Source organism: Argiope bruennichi, chromosome 5 (assembly GCF_947563725.1).
Source record: "Argiope bruennichi chromosome 5, qqArgBrue1.1, whole genome shotgun sequence".
Taxonomy (NCBI): Eukaryota; Metazoa; Arthropoda; class Arachnida; order Araneae; family Araneidae; genus Argiope; species Argiope bruennichi.
In genome coordinates, this window is record NC_079155.1 from 52301521 (window position 1) to 52321332 (window position 19812).

The 19812-nt window shown below is 27.4% G+C and overlaps 1 protein-coding gene across 2 annotated transcripts; it reads right to left on the minus strand.

The window, feature by feature from the left end:
• Positions 1-210: 210 nt before the first annotated feature.
• On the minus strand, positions 211-18484 carry LOC129969480 (peroxiredoxin-6-like). 2 transcript variants are annotated; one of them, XM_056084068.1, is made up of 6 exons: positions 18250-18484; positions 5873-6029; positions 4261-4404; positions 2545-2618; positions 860-932; positions 211-485 (listed from the first exon to the last, which is right to left on the minus strand). In XM_056084068.1, the coding sequence occupies exons 1-6, from the start codon at positions 18333-18335 to the stop codon at positions 357-359; spliced, it is 663 nt and encodes a 220-aa protein (XP_055940043.1). In that variant the 5' UTR covers positions 18336-18484; the 3' UTR covers positions 211-356. The 2 variants fall into 2 exon arrangements, with proteins under 2 accessions (XP_055940043.1, XP_055940042.1); XM_056084067.1 differs by lacking the exon at positions 18250-18484 and adding an exon at positions 8586-8793.
• Between the last annotated feature and the right edge of the window lie 1328 nt (positions 18485-19812).

The window sequence follows — 19812 nt, forward strand, 5'->3', positions numbered from 1 at the left end:
ACCTAGTTTACATAAAAAAAGACAAAAAAAAAAAAAAAAAAAAACAATTCTTTTGATGACATGAAAAATATTGAAAGGTTTTCAAACTACAGATCCAAAATAATTAATCACAGAAAATTTCTAAATCAATCAAAGTTGCAAGTAATCTTTAATAGCATAAAGTACCCTTCACCAATTCACATGGAATACTTGTCAATAAAGAAAGTCCAATTAGAACAAGAGAAACAAATTCCTTTATTAACACAATGGTAAATGCAAAAATAGTTTCTAAAATTAAGATTTATATTTCAAATGCAAGAGTAACATTATCATAAGTATAAATCCTTTTACAATCTCAAGTTGTGACTGTAGCATTTTTAAGGCTGTGGGGTGAAGCGCAAATATGGAATTCCAGAAGGCATTTCTTTCACTGTGACACCCTTGGGGAAAAGAGTTGCCAGTTCTTCTTGTTTGATGGATGGCAATACCATGCAATCACCTCCTTCCTACAAAGGCAAAATATGAATAATAAGAAGTTGCATATAATTTATTTTCATGAATCACATTCAAATAAATTTAAGTAAAAACTTTTTCATGTTAAAAAAACTGATTGTCATAGTTAAAAAATAAACTACGGCAAATTTTTAAGTATAGTTAAATATAATATCAGATTTTTTTCAATAATGTATTTTCAGATCAGTGTCAAATTTATCTCAATAAAATGTAATGCAGATAAAAGAAACAACAATATATTATACTGCATGACATCTAATAAAAAAATTTATTCAGAATTAAAAAGCAAAATTCTGATAAGATGCTATTTCATGAGCATACCAAATTAAATCCAAAGAAAATATTTTAGCAGTCGAACAAAACTTACAGTCCAGTTGACAGGGGTAGCGACCTTTTTATTCATAGTAAGCTGAAGAGAATCCACAACTCTTAAAATTTCACTGAAAGAAAAAATAAATATGGTGTAGCACAATATTATAAAATTAAGAGCTTCTCACAATGTGACAACAATAATTTTCAAAACATAATTTAATTATATGATACATATATTCTAGAATACTTAGACATTTTTTTTAATAATTGCTCCTAAAAAATAATATATTCTAACCTAATATATAAATAAGAATTAAAGAACATTAGTGCATGCAAAGTCAAGAAACACAAGGAAATGAATATCATTCCAACTAAATTTAGAAGAATTTAAATTACTAAATTACCATAGTAAATAAATGTTAAAAAAATAGCTTTAAGTATAAACTTATTTTAGACTTTGTTTAACTTTGGCAATATGCATGTATATTGGGAGTACTGACTGTTTTGAATTTCAATTAAATCCTTCATGTATCACTTAAAATCTGTGCCTCCTTCAGTAAAGAATTTTAAATTTTATGCAGTGTTAAAAATTTAAGCAATTATTTTAGTAGCTAGTTCTGCTCTTATTGTGCATGCAAACTCCTTAATATAGATAATTGACATGCACAATAAAAAATGATTAACATTAATGTCCCTATAATCCAATATCTAATCTTCCTGAATAGTAATGCTGTAAGAAATCAGGAACAGAATGGATCAAATAAAAAAACATTACTAAATTAAAAAAGCACTTATAATTTTGTCCCAATTAAATGCATTTTTATAAATATAAACTTTATAAATTTTTGACTTTGGAATTAAATGTTCCAACCTACAATTTTACCTACAAACCTACAAATTCATCTTTGCACTTTTATAATTTAAATTACAATTCATTCAAATAATCAGGAATTTCAACTGAAAATTATTTTGTAGGATAATTTTAATTCCAGATAAATTATAAAAATTATTATTTTAAACAACTTTTAAATTTTATATCCAATAAAGATAAGTAAACAAGCCGACCAAGGAAGGGGCTAACATTGAATAAAATAAAGAGAAATTCTATATTCTACAGTAAAAGTCAGTAACATTGAGCTTAATCATATGAACTAAATTTATCTACAACATATGTACAAAAATAATCAGAATAAAACACATTAGCAGAATTAATTTATCTCGCTATTTCTTTCCGTTTTTAATTTATTGATAATTCTGATATTTTTGCATTTTCTGTTTAGCTAGATAATTTTTCCTTTGGCTTTATTCCACATAACTCTTATCAATGTTTTGAGGTTACAAAATTGATAACTGAAACAATAGTTTTGATTTAGAATAAAAATAATATCTTTTCCACATCCTCTCTCTGAAATTTTACACTACGTTAACAAAATAGCATCTGGCCAAAAATATGGCTTTATGTCAATGTTAATAAAGGCCCCTTTTCATTAACAAATTTTAAAAAATGTTAAATTAGCTATTTAAATCTGAATTTCCTATATAAAAAGAGAACCTTCCAAAACCTTCCAGAGAAAACATTGACTTTTTTTGTGCATTCACATTTTTTACAGTTAATATAAAATTTCATACCCTATAACCAACAATACATAAACATAATTATGTAACTTTGTATCATATTCAAGGGAAAAAAAATATTTGACTATTTTATGACAGTTTCATGAAAATCAAAAATGCACTTACGTAAAATTTCTTCCAGTAGTAGCTGGATACAGAATAGAAAGTTTCAGCTTCTTGTCAGGTCCAATGATAAAACACTGAAAAAAAATATGGAGTTCAGAAAAGAATGCACTTATTTGAATAGCATTATATAGAAAAAAATATATAAATCTAAAACAATCTAAGGAACATTTTTCTTTCATTTTATCAACAAAACATTACTTTGTCATAAAAACAAAACAAATTCAACCAAAATTAAGCTGCTCATGTTCTGACTTACCTCTTCAATAATTTATATATGACATAATTCAATGAAATTCTTTCTGAAATACCCTAATAAACATATTAAGAAAGGATATAAAATGTTTATCATTTTTATTTATCTAGATACTGGACAATTTCATTTACTAGACATTTAAAAAATAAAACTATCAATACAAAATTCCTCTTGTATATTTAAAAAGATTAATTATAATAAAAGTTTTAATTCCTTTCCCAATTTAAAATGAAACAATTTTAGATATCTTTAGTAACACTATGAACAGTAGTGAAGATAATCTGAAAGAAAACAATGATTTTTAAATATATACCCAAAAAAAGAAAAACCAGTCAATATTTATTTAAAAACTACGTGTAGAATTTTTAAGTTTATCCAAGAAGAGTAAAATCACTCAAAACAAAATAATGTAAGTAAGAGTAAAAATTTCTTTTTATAAAAGTTTTATATGAAAGGAAATTTAAGATATCATCAAAACACAAGAATTAAGCAACCTAGATCTCAATCTCTTCAGCAAAGCATGTGCAAAATATCAACATTTCAAAAAAAAAAAAAAAAAACTTTCTGCAAATTCAGATAACCAAATTAAAAACTTTTATGAATACACAAGTATGAAATAACAAAATAAAATAATCATAAAGCTAAGATTTAATAAAACATTATAAATGAAAGAATGAACATCCTTCTAGAATCTTGTAATTCTTTTTAGAAAGAAGTCAACGTTTTTATGAAGTACAATAAGTCAAAGTAAAATACATATAATTAAGTTTCTAGTCATTAGGATAATCATTTGGGATTAAAAAAAAAAGTTTTTTTTTTTTTTTCATATATCTGTCTTTGATTTGATAAAAAATACAATCCTGAAATATAGAACAATTTTATGTATTTTGTAGGTGAAGAAAGTAGAAAGATAAAATAAAACAAAAACATCACAATTTGATTAAAAGATATCAACTTAAAAGGTGTATATTTTCAAACACCTTTTCAAATTCAGTTTAGGAAATTTTATTTTTAAAATTATAAATTAATACAAAATTAAGTATTATCTAATCAAATTTAAAGTCATAATACACAAGCTTTTTTTCTTTCCTTTTTTCAATGTTCTATTTATGGATTTTAAAATTGTGCTTCTACCTAGTAATAGTATCCCTCTCTTAAATATTACATTTTTAGCAGTTTATGACTTGGATATATGAGGTTATACTGAAATTTTTAAAAAAATTTAATAATGAAAATTGAATAATACATTTCAGAATTTCAATTACTAAATGAAATATAACATTTTTTAAATAGAATGTAAAAAAATAAAAAGTGAATAAATTCTAAAAGGTTTCACTTTTTATAAAATATTAAAAATAACTTCATTAAATTAGCAGAAATGGTTGTTTTTTTCTTCCCCGCAACAGCCAATTTTAAAAAGAATACACACTGTTTTTAGAATTAACAAAAATAAAATTATTTACAGCTCGACAAGTCAAAGGTAAACCAGCTTTATCTTTCTCATCAGGATCCAGCATACCCAACTGAACAGCTCTTTCTCTTTTCTCATCTGCTATGATGGGAAATGGAAATCCCTCACCCTTCAAACAAGCATAAGCCTTGATATCCTATAAAAAAAGATCCATTTTAATGTTAGTAGAAAGGGGAAAAGTAAATAAATAAGCTACACATAATCCAAGGCTAAATTATTTATAAATCTACATTTTTTTAAAAAAAAATAATACTGAAGCTATCATCACTTTAAAGATAACACATTTCTCCTCAATGGTAAAAAAACTCAATCATAAATGGATTACATAAGCACAGCATAAATAATAAGACTTCATCAAATATTAGTGCTTTCTTTACTAGAGTCATTAAATAACTCAGATTAATGCCATTTACATATAATGTACAAATTCTATGAACACTATGAAATATAAGAAATCTAGACAGTTTGAAAATACCATATTTTAATATTAAATACATACTTCTTCATGCAAACTTTAATTACACTGCAGAGATTTATTTTACTTCCCATTTTAAGCCATTCATGTATCTGGCTACACATGTAATTATAAGAAGTAGAAGATCTAGAAAAGCATTTGTTTTAAAGCATGATAATTGAATATAGTTTCAAATGAAGCATTTAAATTGCAATAATCTAATAGCTACTTTCTGCATTAAGACAGTATAGTTCTATGTGTCAGTTTTTAATGAAGATATGACATGTATAAGGATTTTATGTCTATTAAATCTTATAGAAGGGTTAAACATTTTCTTGTTAACATAGGAAGTTTGAAGAGAAAGAGTTTCTACTCAAATTTCATCTAATCACAGTTCGAAATTATAAATTTTGTGTTAAAATAGAAAACATGCTGCTTCAAAATGGGGTACTGATAAGCTAAATTTATCAATAATTTCTCAAAACAATAATTCAGTACCATTCAATGACAAGATATAAAGCTACAAATATAATTTATATTTCTCAAGCATTAATATAAATCCATTTTCTGCGGAGAAAAGAAAGAAATATTAGAAGAGAATATTTTTATATTAATATCCAACATAATAGAAATACATTTACTATTTACAATTATAAATTCACAATTTTTTCTTTAAAATTAACAATTTTTAGTATTTAAAATACAGATTTTTGTGTAAATAGAAATCCAGTTCTTTACAACAATCTTCACAACTAAATCATTAAAAAAATGATTTTTAAAAATATGATTTGAAGTGACTATGACAAAATGATTTGAAAGTGACTAGCAACACCATAGTTTACATTGATTTTATCCTACTGTTCATATTCATTTTATAACAACCAACTATTGACTAGATTCAAACAATAGAAAAACACAATTTTTTACATCACTTAGAGCAGCATTCAAATGTACCTATCCCTACAATTCAGAAATGAGCTGAGAGTGATCTTCCGACAAGTAATAACAAGTTAAAAAAAAAAGCAAATGAGAAGTGACAACTATACAAAATCTTACTTTAAAATATTTATAAAATACACAAATTCTTTAATTTAATTAGTATTCTAATAAACCAAATGTGTAATATCAATTAAATAATATATGTATGTACCTCAATCCATTTTGTATGGCTGAGAACATCATCACAAGAGAGTGCAATTAACTTTACATTTCGTTTTTCAAATTCCGGAGCGAGCTTAGCAACTTCTCCAAGCTCTGTTGTGCAAACAGGTGTAAAATCAGCTGGATGAGAAAATAAAATGGCCCATCTGAAAGAACAATAACTATAATCAAAATGAACCAAAAAATATAAATATGCCATTTTAATATGCATTACGTGAAATAATTTTTCAGCATTTACTTATTAATAACACACTGACTACCATGAAGGGCCACCGGTGACCAACATGCCCATATGAAATACAATGTAAAAAATATTCAGCACAGCAGTTAACATCTTATTTCACATGTCTTCATATTTTTGCACATAATTTAATAAGAATACATTTTTTTAATTCTTAATTGAAAAAGAAACTTTTTTGATATACCAAATCAAATCATCTGGGCATGTCATAGACATCTAACTATAATTATATTGAACTTCATTAAATAGCAAAAGAATTTGAGAAGCTGCTCCTTTTAAGACTAATAAAATTTAAACTAATATTTCTCCAAAATAAATTTGTTTTCTCAGGATATATAATTAATGGATACCTCTAATATAGATATATATTCTGTATATATCAACAATTAAGCAAGGTTAATATTAACACAGTGTTGCCCATCCAGTAAGATCATAGATGCAGAGAAAGAAAAGACAATAACAAGTACTTGTACCGATGAGACAACTTCATGCTATTGAGCAGTTTCTATCATGTATGATCTTATTGAATTGGTACTGTTGAGACTCTACCTGAATTTCATTTCATTCAGTCGTTTCTCCGCTAATAAGATTCAAAGATGTGGGATCGTAATGTGAAATAATCCACTTGTTATTAATCTGACACCATTTTATTATCTATCTATATTACAATTCTATATACATGCTATATTTATATTTAGTTGCCATATACAAAAGCATACATTGGTTTCGCACGCAATTAATTCTGATTTTAGAGTTGTAAAAGCAAGTTATAGCTCTAGTATGATTAAAGTTAAAATTAGTTTTTAGCCAAAGGCGCTCGTAACAGGTACTACTGGCTTAGTTTAAAACCTTCTTTAAAAAGCATAATGGTAAGTGTCCAAAACTGAAGTATGTATTGTCAAAAACGATCCAAATTGAGATATTCGTGAATCAATTAAAAATATACTACAATAGGGCTTTTTATAATTAATTGAATGCTAATGAAATTTACTAAATAATAATACAAATATTACTTAACATGCCTTAATCATTCATACACTGTGGTATTTTATATTTTTTTCAAATTTTATTTATATATTCCCAATAGCGATATTTTTCTTTTATTGTAACTAAAGGGATAAACAGCTTATGTTAAAAGAGTGGTGAAACGCACACAAAAATCAGTATTTCAAGTTACAACCATAAAACAAATCTTAAATGACACTTTTTATGTACAAAATTCATGAAAAGGTATTTCAACTCTTTGCATCAAGAGGATGGTATATGAGAAAAGATGACCTTTAGAATCCTTTTTTAAAAAAAAATGAATTTTTGACTTATTTTTTTAAACAGACATCTTATTGAATAACAAGTAAAATAGAAGCATTTATATATAATAAGCATTACCTTTATTATTTTATATTATGGTTGTCAGTTTCTACAAAGTAATCTACAAAACTGTTTTGAAGGACTATAATAGTTATCCTATAATAGCATCATATTTATAACATTTTTATTGGTATATAAAGACATTAAAATCTCTTCTTTTTGTTTAACATGTTGCAATGCATCAGATTGATTAATATCAAATCAATGGTCAATTCCTGGATAGATTCACAGAAGTCACAAGAACACACAACATAAGCAAGCATACATTTAAAAATATAACTTTAATTTCGTTAACATTTTTGCTTAATGGCATCTTAATAAAGACAGAAAGTGAGAAAGAATACACTTTAAAATCAAATTTCATGTAACAAAGAAATTCTACAGAAATAAGCAATGGATTCATTTATCAGGTTACATATATAAATTTTGAATATGTAAAATTATATAAATTAAGAGCTAGAAATTTTGTTCAATTATAAGAGTTTCTGGTATTCATATCAGACAGGTTGTTTGAATTTAAAAATAATATAATCAGAATCTTAAAATTATTAGAAGTAAAAGTTTGCTCATTCAGAACAATGAGATTTCCTAGATAATTTCTACAAATAAAAATGTTAGCAAACTTTGTTGAAAATAACAAACTTTGTTTTCATTTATAATCCTTATAATTGAAAACAATAATTCATAAAATTTCTAACTGTTTTAAAGTGGGTACGTAAACATAGAATACCCAAGATTTTAAATGGCACAAGGCTCTTACTGACATCATCACTTTTAATATCTTTCATTTTTATTTTTAAAAAAATCCTTAAAAAGAAAAAAAAAATTAGGGAATATTTATAAAATTAGAAACTGTACGAGTCTTTGGATGAACACGCCGGCCAGGTGATTAAACACCAAGTAGGTGCCAATATGTTTAGTATAACAAATCATAAGCAGTAAAAAAATAAATATAATCTATAGAATATGGTATTTAGAAAAAAATTTCTGTTTTTTTATTGCGATGGAATAATAATTTTCCCACTTCGAAATAATTCAACAAAAGGTGACAAATAAATTACGTAACAAAAATCGAAAAAAGATTCATATTTACGAATTTCCTATCCATTCATGGAACTGTATAGTCCCAATAGTAGTTTCTGCAGTGAAGTCCGGGAAAACGTCTCCTAAATTTACCATTGCAATAAATGAGTTTCTCGCAGAATAAAAAACTTAATAGATGAAAACAAAACCGATAACGCAGCAGGAGTTTTCGAATTGAATCCGGTTTTTTTGGAACTGCTAATTCTGGTTTATTGATTGAAACAAGGATTTCCGTTAAACTTTCGTTATAACCAACTAAAAAAAAGTCATTACAATAACAAATACAGATAAATCATTAAACAAAAAATATATTATTTAAAATAAATTTTAAAACACTTCAAATTGTTTCATTTTAAGAAATTAAATAACACAAAAGAATTATCTCAATTTGCTACGAATATGCTTTTCTTTTTTAAATTTTGATTGATAACTTTTAAGCAAGGAATTTAAAAGTCTTGATTTAAATAACATGAATAAAAATATTCAAGTATTAGCCCTGTATGACTACAAAATTTTAATAAATAACTAAAATTGCAAATTCATAAAAATTCATTGCTAAGAAAACAAAATTCATAGCTAAGAAAACAAAATTTGTTTTAAATAGATAGATCATAAAAAATAAATTAATTATAAAATGTTAGGTTATTAATTACTATAAGTATGGATGTGTCGAAGGGGGTTAAAGGAAGTGGTGTTCGACTTTCCCCCTCTCTCCCTAGATTTTTTTGCCGAGTCGGAATTTTGAGAATAATCGAATGTAATTTTTTATTATATACGCCAACGATATTTGAATGAATATGGTTTTAGTGTACAAAATGCCAGTAAAATTAAATTTTAAAGTCGGTATTTGGTAAAATATTTACCGACATTTTATAGAAAAAATTTAATTATCGAAAGAAAAACTGGCGCCTCTGCAAAATCAGCAAAACATAGACTGCTCCATTTGCTCAAATCAACATTTTACTCATAGATTTAAAAATACCCTATAGTTGCATAGATGAGCAGAGAGTTCATATTATTGTTTTAAATATCTACTAGCCCCCTTCGATGACTAGCTATTCGCTCATCATCTACGTAAATTTGAAATAAATGGCAAACTAACGGCCGACTTCCACAAACCACCACATCGATTTGACAATTTTTATTTCATAAGATAGTCAATGTCTCCTAGATATATTAGTTAATCTCAGCCTCTATTTCAATGAGATGTCGCAGAATAACTTACCAAATTTTCAAACAAGATAATTTGAGCAACTTTCACTACCAATTAATTTTGAGATTTTCTCAACGAGAATATTTAGAGAAGCCGTGTTTTTTTCGTTTTTTTTTTCATTTTCTTTCGAAAATGCAGAATGAAGGAAGGTATTTGATTCTTGATGATACATCTGGGAGTTATGAACGTTTATATGAAGCAAACGATGGCAAAATCAGGCCAGTGGTTAGAGCTCTCAAGCTGACTAGTTCATTGTTTTTCCCTATCATTTTAAATATATAGATTTATCTTTTAGAGCCGGCATATACCATATCATATAATGAATGCGATTCGTTAGAAAATGATAATAATGCCAGAGACAAGCAACTGAAATAAAGACAATTGCCCCAAAATTCGTAATCTTAACGCGGCAATAAAGTACTGTCTATAAAATAATATACAATAATTTAATATATAATAATATATAATGATAATTCTAAAAAAAGATTTTCCAGATATTTGTAAGTTTCTGGAAATTATTCAAAGTATTCTATTTATAATGATATTTTGCTTGAAAAATTTAAATATAAAATTCATCAATATTTCCAATTTTAAATTCTCAAATAGTTTTTCTGAATGTAATAATATATTTTAAAGTCATATTACAGCATTTCTACTGATATATTCTATTTAACTTCTTTTAAACGTGCATTACTTGACAGTCGTATTTTGAATTCAATAAATACTTTCAATAGATATTTCATTCTTTGTTATAAAATCTAGGAATCCTTCATTGTTTTTATCACATCCATGGCATTCTTTTTGTTATTTCCTTTTATTCTTGAAATACGAGATTTATGTTCCTTCAAATCAACATTTTCCAAAGAGAGCATTTTCCTTTCCAAAAAGTATAATCTTTTTAATGATTCTCAATGATGGTCATATTCTTTTAAAATTTCTTCTGGTTCTAAGATTTTCAACTGTAAAAAGTATTTACTTTCTTAAGTTTTAGAACAACTGGCAATGAAAAACAAAACATAATCGAATGATATTTCTGATATATTACTCGGGTTCGATATCTGGATTTTTGGGTCACATTTTATTTTCTTTTATTAAAAAATGTTTTAAATTCTAGTTCATTTGTAAGAATGTTGTATGTAACAATGCTTCTGACGAGTCATCAAGCTATGGACAGATTTATGAAAAGAAGCGGAACACCTTATTTTTCTTCAAAAAGATTTATTATATTAATTATCTTTTTGAAATGGTCTCATTTATTGTTGACTTTTTTGAGTTATCAGAAGGGATTTCTATTAATAAAATTCTTAAGTGAGAAGTTAAAACATCGAACACATCCTTTACACATAAGGCCAAACTATGTCACAAACGCTGAATTTTTATACAGTGTAATGAAGTCTCAGCTACATATTATTATTTTAACCTGACATATTCTTAGCACTGTCAATCTAAAATCCAATATATTCTTTGAGATTTATACTGATTCTTGCTTCATCAGTTGTTTCTGTGGCATAAACCAATACCAAAACTATTTTTTTTCAGGCATTGCTGTCTATTATTGAAATATTTGCTGGTAATTATAAATTATTTATATCTATTCGTAAGCAATTGTACTACAAGGATACTTATGAGTTGCCTCAAAAAAAATCCATGTATTCTTTATTTCCGTGAAACCCAAATACTTTCATTATCAATAAGCCTATTTTCAAAGGCAGAGATTTCCTCTCTTTCGGCGATCCTCACACTCTATCAGGTATTGATAATGTTATTAGCTATTAAACCAAAATCAGAAAAATAGACTGAAATCTCCTATTTTTATGCGAAATCATCAGTATAAATTTTTATATAATACAGTATCTAAAGCTTGACCAAAAGTAGCCAGCTATTTCACATTTATTTGCAAGAATAATTTTATAAGATCTAAAAACATCGGTAAAGGGTCAAAAAGAAATTTAAAACCAAACCAAACATTTTTTTAAAAAAAACCCAACAGCTTTGATCTTGAAATTTCGGAAATTTAGCCTTAAAAGGATTAATACGGTATCCCTATATGAAATGGAACAGAAAATTTTTAATGAAATTAGAAACAACTGACAGGATTTCATTCTTCTTGAAGACTGAACCAGTGTTTTCGACCTATATGCAACATAATTGGCGAGAAAAATCGGAAATAGCACCTTTCTGAATTCAAAGCTACAATGTACAACATACGATACGTATGATTTTCAGAAAAAAGCAACTGCTTTAATTGATTTAATTTAAGAAAATTAAAAAACTTGAGAAGGCAATATCAAGAATCCTGATCAATATACAAAATTAACTCCTCGCAAACACATGGCATTTGTAAAATCACAAAAATTTCATAGATCATCGTAGCAAAAGCATATTCTTTTTGAATGAACATGTGCTTATATATGAAATTGTAAAATTGATCAGTTGTAAAATTACTGTTTATGTTAAGGTATGCGATTACATTCGAAATGATTTTTTTAACTGCTCCAAAATAGTTAGATTTTTAAATTTTTGAATAAAAATAATTGGAAATATAATAAAAATATAATAAATTTTTGAATAAAAATAATTAAAAATATCGGATAAAAAAATCAATTTTTTAAAAATTCGGGAAAAAAGAGCCCCCCCCCCCCTTTTTTTTTTGCTAAAAAGAGGCATAAACAAAAATATTTTAATTTGGAGGCTTATCAAATGATGTGCTGAAAATTTTGTAGATAGCTTGAGAACTAGTTCTATATAAACCTAGTTCCTGAACTAAAAAAATAAGCTGTATTTCTATTCAGTCTTTAAATATTGGGGTTCGATTGATAAAAAATATAGAACTTTCAATTTTTTTTTTAACATTGTAAAGCATTAATACAATTATAAAATATATCTAAATGGAAAGATAATTTATTCTCCAGATTAGGAACTGCAGAAAATATTGCGAAATAGTCATGGCAAATTTGAATTAAAAAAATGTGAATTATATTTTGATTTATGAATTTTTCTAACAAAGACTAGAATTTGAAAAAATAGAATTTACAGGCGTAAAATAGCATTAAAACGTATATAAATGTAGATATAAAAATCAATGTAATTTCAAAAAAAAAAAAAAAAAAAAAGAACTTGAGGAAAAAATTTAATTGGTTTGATAAAGAAAACTCGAATGTATTAAGAATATTAAATAAAACATTTCCACATCTTTGCAAAAAAACACCGCCTTTATAATCTTAAATTTTTATGAATATTTATCGCATCATTTTAATAATTTTAGTCTGAAATAATTTGAAGTGTATTGTCATCTTTAATACATGCCTATATAAAAACTCAATTAAATGTAACGCATATTATTACGTTGCACAGCGAAATACATCACTACTCATACTGCTAGACAAAACTTTAGCGAACATCTGATTTTAAGAGAAACTATAAATCGTATGTTACCGACCCTCACTTGATAAATATGAATATTAAAAACCATTTAATATTTTAAAATTAAAATATTTAACAAAACGGGTAACCAAAATTTTTGCTACCCCTATGTAATCATAAAAATGTAACAAATAAAAGATGGCATAAAGGAAAGATAGTTATTGAAATTTGTACCCTTTGACATCAACGATCCTTAGCGAACTCCAGGAATTGATTTGTATGGATTCATTATGGTTTCCTTATGAACTTCTTTGCACATCTCTCTAGAGCACAAATCAGTTTTTTTAGGTCATCGTATTGTTTATCGCTCTATACATTCTCCTTCATTAGAGGTCACACATCCTTGATGTTATTTAGATCGGAATTGCCCCCGGGCCAATCTAAGAGAGAAATGTTATTGGACTTCAGGTACTCCTTTTGCAGTGTGAATATGATCATTTTTTTGCTTTGTTCTGATTAAATTGTCTGTGATACCACGGATAAATGGTGGTTATCATGTTTATCCCGTTAGTTCGTAGGTCATCAAGATATTTTAAGTTATAATATTTGAATTTAACAACCTTTATCCCGAGACTATTAAAGTTCCAGATGGCATCCACCTAAAATCATTAAACCGAGGCAAAAATATTTCTCATCCGTGAAAACCATTTGTTTGAAGTTCATGCCCGTTGAAGTGGTGCGGAACTTTCGAGAGAGGGGGGTCAGTTCAGGAGTCTTCCTCGTCATCTGACTGCGGTTCAAAATTACGAGGTTTCACCCAAAATAACCCTAATGCTACTTTAAAAGAGGGCGTTACTATAGCTAACCTTATTACCTTGGGTTCCATCTGCATTAATTTTGTTTGCTAACTTTTGACCTTTTCTCAGTATATTGAAGTTGACAGCAGTGGTTTCTTGATTATTTCGTAGCTAGAATCTTGTTTAGTTAACGTTCGACAAATAGTTCGATTCAGACGGTGTCACCAGCTTTAATCTTTTTGAAACGGCTGGTGATCAGTTAATCTTTCTCTAATAATTTTCGTCTCCTCCTAATACACCTATTATCATTGATGAATAAAGTTTCAGGATGTCCGGTCTTCTTCCCTGTTTCAAAAGAATACATAGATGAACAAAAAGACTTGTTTCCTTCAAAAGCTTGTTTTAAATGTTAATAATTAACATCTTTAAGTAGATTAAATATTGAAATAATATGATTAAATATAGAATATTGAAAATTAATATCTCTAATTCTATTCATTATGAAAATGAATGAGTGCGTTTGTGTGTTAAAAAAATTCACTTTTGACATCCATTCACTTTCGAAGTTAGAAACATGCATTTCAGAGAGATTCTTTGAAATTTTAATTCCAAATTTGATTGATTAAAAAGTAGGCAGGTTTATGGCTTTTTCTCCCCGTGATAATTTTCGAAAAATATTAATTATCAAAAATGCTTTTTACACCATTTTAAGACGCCCCCCCCCCATTTTTTTTATGTCAATTTAGTTTGTCTTTCCCTGAATTTGAATATTTTTTTAAAAATATATTGTAACATAGTTTTTAATGAATCTTTCCAATGTTACAATAAAATTTAAACAGCTTTCATTATTTCAACTTATATTTAATTGCGTGCATATCTTTTATTGTTGGAAGATAAAAAAGAAAGATTCGGTTTATTATCTGAGTTTACGCAAGGAATAAGAAGAGGAAATTATTGAATGGCCAAAAATATACGAAAGATAATTAAACGATAAATTACTGACAGTGACGCTTCTCACAGTTTTATGATGCCATAGGTCTTGACTCCATCGGGGGAAAGGGGCTATAGACACAGTAAATTGAACCAATGTAAGACTATTAATATAAAAAAAATATTTATATCTATCATATTTATATACTTAAAAATACTTCGTTGAAAGAGTCATAAACATCAAGTTTTGCATATGAGTTTTAATTGAAATTAAACACAATTAATATATCCAGTGATCTAATTTTAGAAAGCGGGCTAGTAAATAAATATATTTAATACTATCTGCCTTCGTCCACTAGTTTGTTCTCAGGGAATTCTGCTTCTGTCTAACTCTAAATTAAATTGAATCACTTATGCATGATTTAATTTTGCAAAACAATTTTAACAAAATAACAAAATAGCGTTAACAAAATAATTTTAAGCTTTAAACTATGATAGGCATTTAAACACATGTTTTTTTAATAGCCTTGCACTTGTACAATTCATTGATTACATGCGTGTTTAATAGAGACTAAATATCATAAAAATATTGTTACGAATCTGTGAAGCGGCTTCCCAGCATAGCTGGTTCCATAGGAGGTCCCAGAGCTTGGCGACAAACTTGGCAATTGGCAACCATTTGGCGACTTGGGCGCCAAAATAGACTATACCAGAAACATCGAGAATTTTCCCGACCGTCCAGTAGGAGCTGAGTTACGCCTCGAACGTTCCTGATTAGTTGAGAGGCTTCTAGCTCTGCCTCCTGAGACCGATAAAAGGAAGCAGCCGCAGCTGCCGGGCTGTCGTGAACCGGTGGTGAATCGAGTTGTGAACCAGTGGTGAATTGAGTAGTCAGAAGCGACAGAGAAGGGTGGTGGTGAACCAGACGGTAGTCGTAGTCGGAACCGACGGTAAAGAACTGGCCTTCGAGAGATAAGCGGAGCAGCGACGGAGTGAAGCTAGTGCTGAACTAAGCTGTGTGCTACTGTCTGCAGTAGAATCTGTTGTATGCTGTTTTGTATGCTGCTATGTATGCTGTTGTATGCTGCACGTCTCGGCTGAAGATAATCGTCTTCTGTGCTGTATATAGTTGTCGTCTTTGTGTTGTCCTGTGTGTCTTCGTGTAAATAAACGTCGTTGCTTTATTTTCTACTGCCGCCTGGTGATTGAGCGTTCTTCACACCATATAACCCCCACTATTCAAACGAACCCCGGACATTTCGCAACAATATCATTTACATTTTATATGCAGCAACATACTAGCTGAATTAAAATACGTCGTTAAAAAGACAATATATATATACTTTAATACATATGGATTTAAGAACCATAATTTTTGAGTATACTGAATATATTTCCAAATATACTTAATGTGTTAGAGAACTTTGCTTACAGATTTCGTAGAAAAATGATGAAATATGAAACGAAAAATTTGTGAAGATACAGCTTTCAATAATGGAAGAAAAACACGCAATTAACTATTTGTATAAATATTAAAGTATATATATTGGAATTTCAATAAAATTAAGGAAAAATAGGAACATTTATATTTTAAACATTTTTTGAATTTTGAGATCATATCCATATTAATTTTATATAATAATATTTCCAAAATTAACGACTAAAAGCGCCAAATTTTTGCTTAAATTTATTTAATTAGAATTAAAAAAATCACTCCAAAATAAATTACTCCACTCATCAAAGCATTCAAATTTGGTAGTTGTAGGAATAACCATTAACAAAGCGCCACGATACAGATACCATTCGTGTTTTTTAGTAGAAGAGATTAAAGAATATGGGGGTAAAAACAGATTCTTTTTCAACAACGAAAGACGATTACCATATCATTAAATATTTTTAGAAACAATAGAAACAATTTGAATTTCATTGCAGCAATGAAAAGTGATTTTGATAACGATGATTTAAAATATTTATAATAAAATGGCAAAAACAAGGTGGAGGAATGTACGATAGTTAAAGTATCGATACTTTAACTATCGTATGATGATCATCATCGAAAAGATAATTTTTTAAAATTTCTGTAAAGATCTTCTGCATTAATATTTTCTTAAGTTATAAGCAAGAAAAGCCGAAATTCTGCTTAATTTTAATAGATGAAAATTTTAATGAAAATTTCAAATTTCACAGTCTTTTTCCTTGATTAATCCTTTAAGTTTCTTCCTCAAGTACAGTCGATTTAACTGCTGGTAACAGAGCTATATCTTCATTAAATACAAAATGTGCTGTACAAAACTAAACGTGTTATGTAATACAAAATTTGAAAATAATTTCATATATTTAGATTACATGTACTTTTCTTAAACCTATAATGAACTCAGTAACTCTTAATAACAAATTCTACAGTAAAAAAAAAAATTCACCTCGACAGGGACAGATTTAGGAATTTTATGAGGAATTTATTAAATATTTAATAATAAATAGAATTTATAGACAGTTTTTAAAATTTATTTAAGTGGCAAATTAGTTAATAATAATTTTTCAAAAGAAAAGTTTGCAGTCTTAGTTCAGCGGATCAAGGCAGTCATCTAGTTTGCCTAATCAGAAATTTGCAGCTACACATTACTGATTCTTAAAGAGCCATGATTTTATGTCCAGTAAAAGAATCAGAATATTAATTTATGATTGAATCAGAGTTAAATCTTGCACAATCGGGAGATATTACTCACAGTTCTAATTTTTATTTTTTAAAAATGATTAATTCTAACAGAAAAAAATCGAGCCAACAAATTATGAACAATACTGAGAATACAAATATTAATAATACATTAATTGAAAAATAATTTATAATATTATGTTGAAAATTAGATACTTTTTATTTAATGAAATTAATTACTTTCGTATTTTCTACAAAGTTTCTTGTTATTTTCAACAGATTTTTTTTTTTTTTAAAGAATGAGTAACTGAAATTTTAAGTTGTGCAATATTCTAGGGACCATAACCTTCACTTTAGTAAATCTTTTTTAATACATAAAACAATCTGAACAAAATAAAAACTATTGCACATTTATAAATTTAAAAAAAACAACAACATAAATTTAGATTTTTTAAATATTTTTTTGGTAAAAAAAGCGCGTTGTTCATGTAATTAAACGCTAAGTCTATTTTCGATATGTTTAAAACAATACAAGCAAATCGTACGCAGAAGAATATAAGAAAACAAATAAAATCGCAACAACATAGCATTTTAATGCTTTTTTTTTTTTTTTTGCGTTTAAGATTGCTATGGGATCATAAACTCCACCCTGATCAGACAATTCACCAGAATATGAAACGAATTACGTAAGATTAAAAGAAAAAAGTTTTATACTTACGAATCTCCAATCCATTCATGAAATTTTATGGTTCCGATAGTTGTTTCAGCAGAAAAATCTGGAAAAACATCTCCTAAATTCACCATTTTCGTATCGCTTAGAATTATATCCCAATTCTGAAACAGGATACAACAATTAACCCAATCAAACTGAACAGCAGCGCCGGCAGAATCCAACAGCAACTGAATACAAGCGGAACTGGTCTTTTAAAGCGATTCAAAATCTTGAGGACATTTTGCCGAATGTATGATTATTTGAAGCGGGAGATAGTGCATAGAGGATCTTGAAAGATAAGTATAGATAAAGGGCAGATAAATTTAACACGAGACCGAATTCATTAGGAATAAAATATTAAAAAATATCAGATGATGTAACGGCTTATCATCATTTTTTCTTTTAGTGTCCTTCAATTACTCCCTCAAGAGGCTTAAAATAGATTATTGATAAGAATAAAACTTCAATTATATAAATACTTTTGAAACGTCATCATTTTTCTATTTGTATTTTTTTAAAGCAATCAGAATATAACGAATTTTTATGTAAGATTACTTTGTAATTACATGCAATTTACATGTTCTTGTTCTGTAATTTCCACACATCTTAATTCTACAAGAGATCATGCTTTCAAAGTTCAATTAAGATAGTTTTTATGAAATTTCATTTAAAATTATTTTTGATTATTAATTATTTTATATTCCTGCCATTAAAAAGGGGGTGATAAGTGACAAGTTTCAGTATCAAATATATTTATAACTTTGCCATGTATATAAAAGTTATTGGATACGTTCTGAAATTCAAATTTAAAAAATAAACATATACAATAGTAAGAAAATAAATATCATTATCAATTATAAATATATAATTCTCGGTTTTAATTAGAAGTGCCTGAAACCTGCCTATATACACAGCCCTATTAGTACAAGATACTATACAAAATCTCCACAATGTTTTTCAATTTTCTGAATGCCGTACAATGCCATAAAAGTATCATAGAAATACTCATTGGTATCTTGTGTTTATGAGAAATTACATATTTCATTGGAAGACACAAAAGGGATTGAATTGAAAGATCTAACTCTTAAAGTACAAGTTTAAAATCTAATTCTCAAATTATTTTACCTGAAGGTTGTTTCAAGATTCTTATTTGGTTGCTGCGCCGTTTATCCAGAGAATGAATCTTGAGCTGAGATGATACTTGATTACTTATTTATTCAAATTTTTGGTGCAAATTTTGTCTGGTGTATCCTTTTCCTTTGCATAATTCATTGATAAAAAACCTCCTGTCGAGCCTTATTTCCTTGTATTTCCAGCCCGTGTTCTATTGTAAAAAAAATTACCTTTTTCTGCTCTTAACGTTTATGAATGACATTTCGAAACAAATTTAAACAAGATTTGGTATCGCCACTCCCGCAAAGCTGTTCCTTTTTCTCTCATTTTTCTGTTACTGGAAATAAACTGACGACTTTAATTTGCTCTATATAGTTACGAATTTATAATATTGCTTCCCTGCGCAGTTATACTCATGGCAAAGAAGAGAGTTTTTGCATATATCCCTAATGAATG

Coding starts and splice junctions, on each gene's coding strand:
- LOC129969480 (XM_056084068.1), bottom strand. CDS start 18,335: ATGGTGAATTTAGGAGATGTTTTTCCAGATTTTTCTGCTGAAACAACT. Junction 6,030..18,249: donor CATGAATGGATTGGAGATTC/GTAAGTATAAAA, acceptor TTGTTCTTTCAG/ATGGGCCATTTTATTTTCTC. Junction 4,405..5,872: donor GCCATACAAAATGGATTGAG/GTACATACATAT, acceptor CTTTTTTTATAG/GATATCAAGGCTTATGCTTG.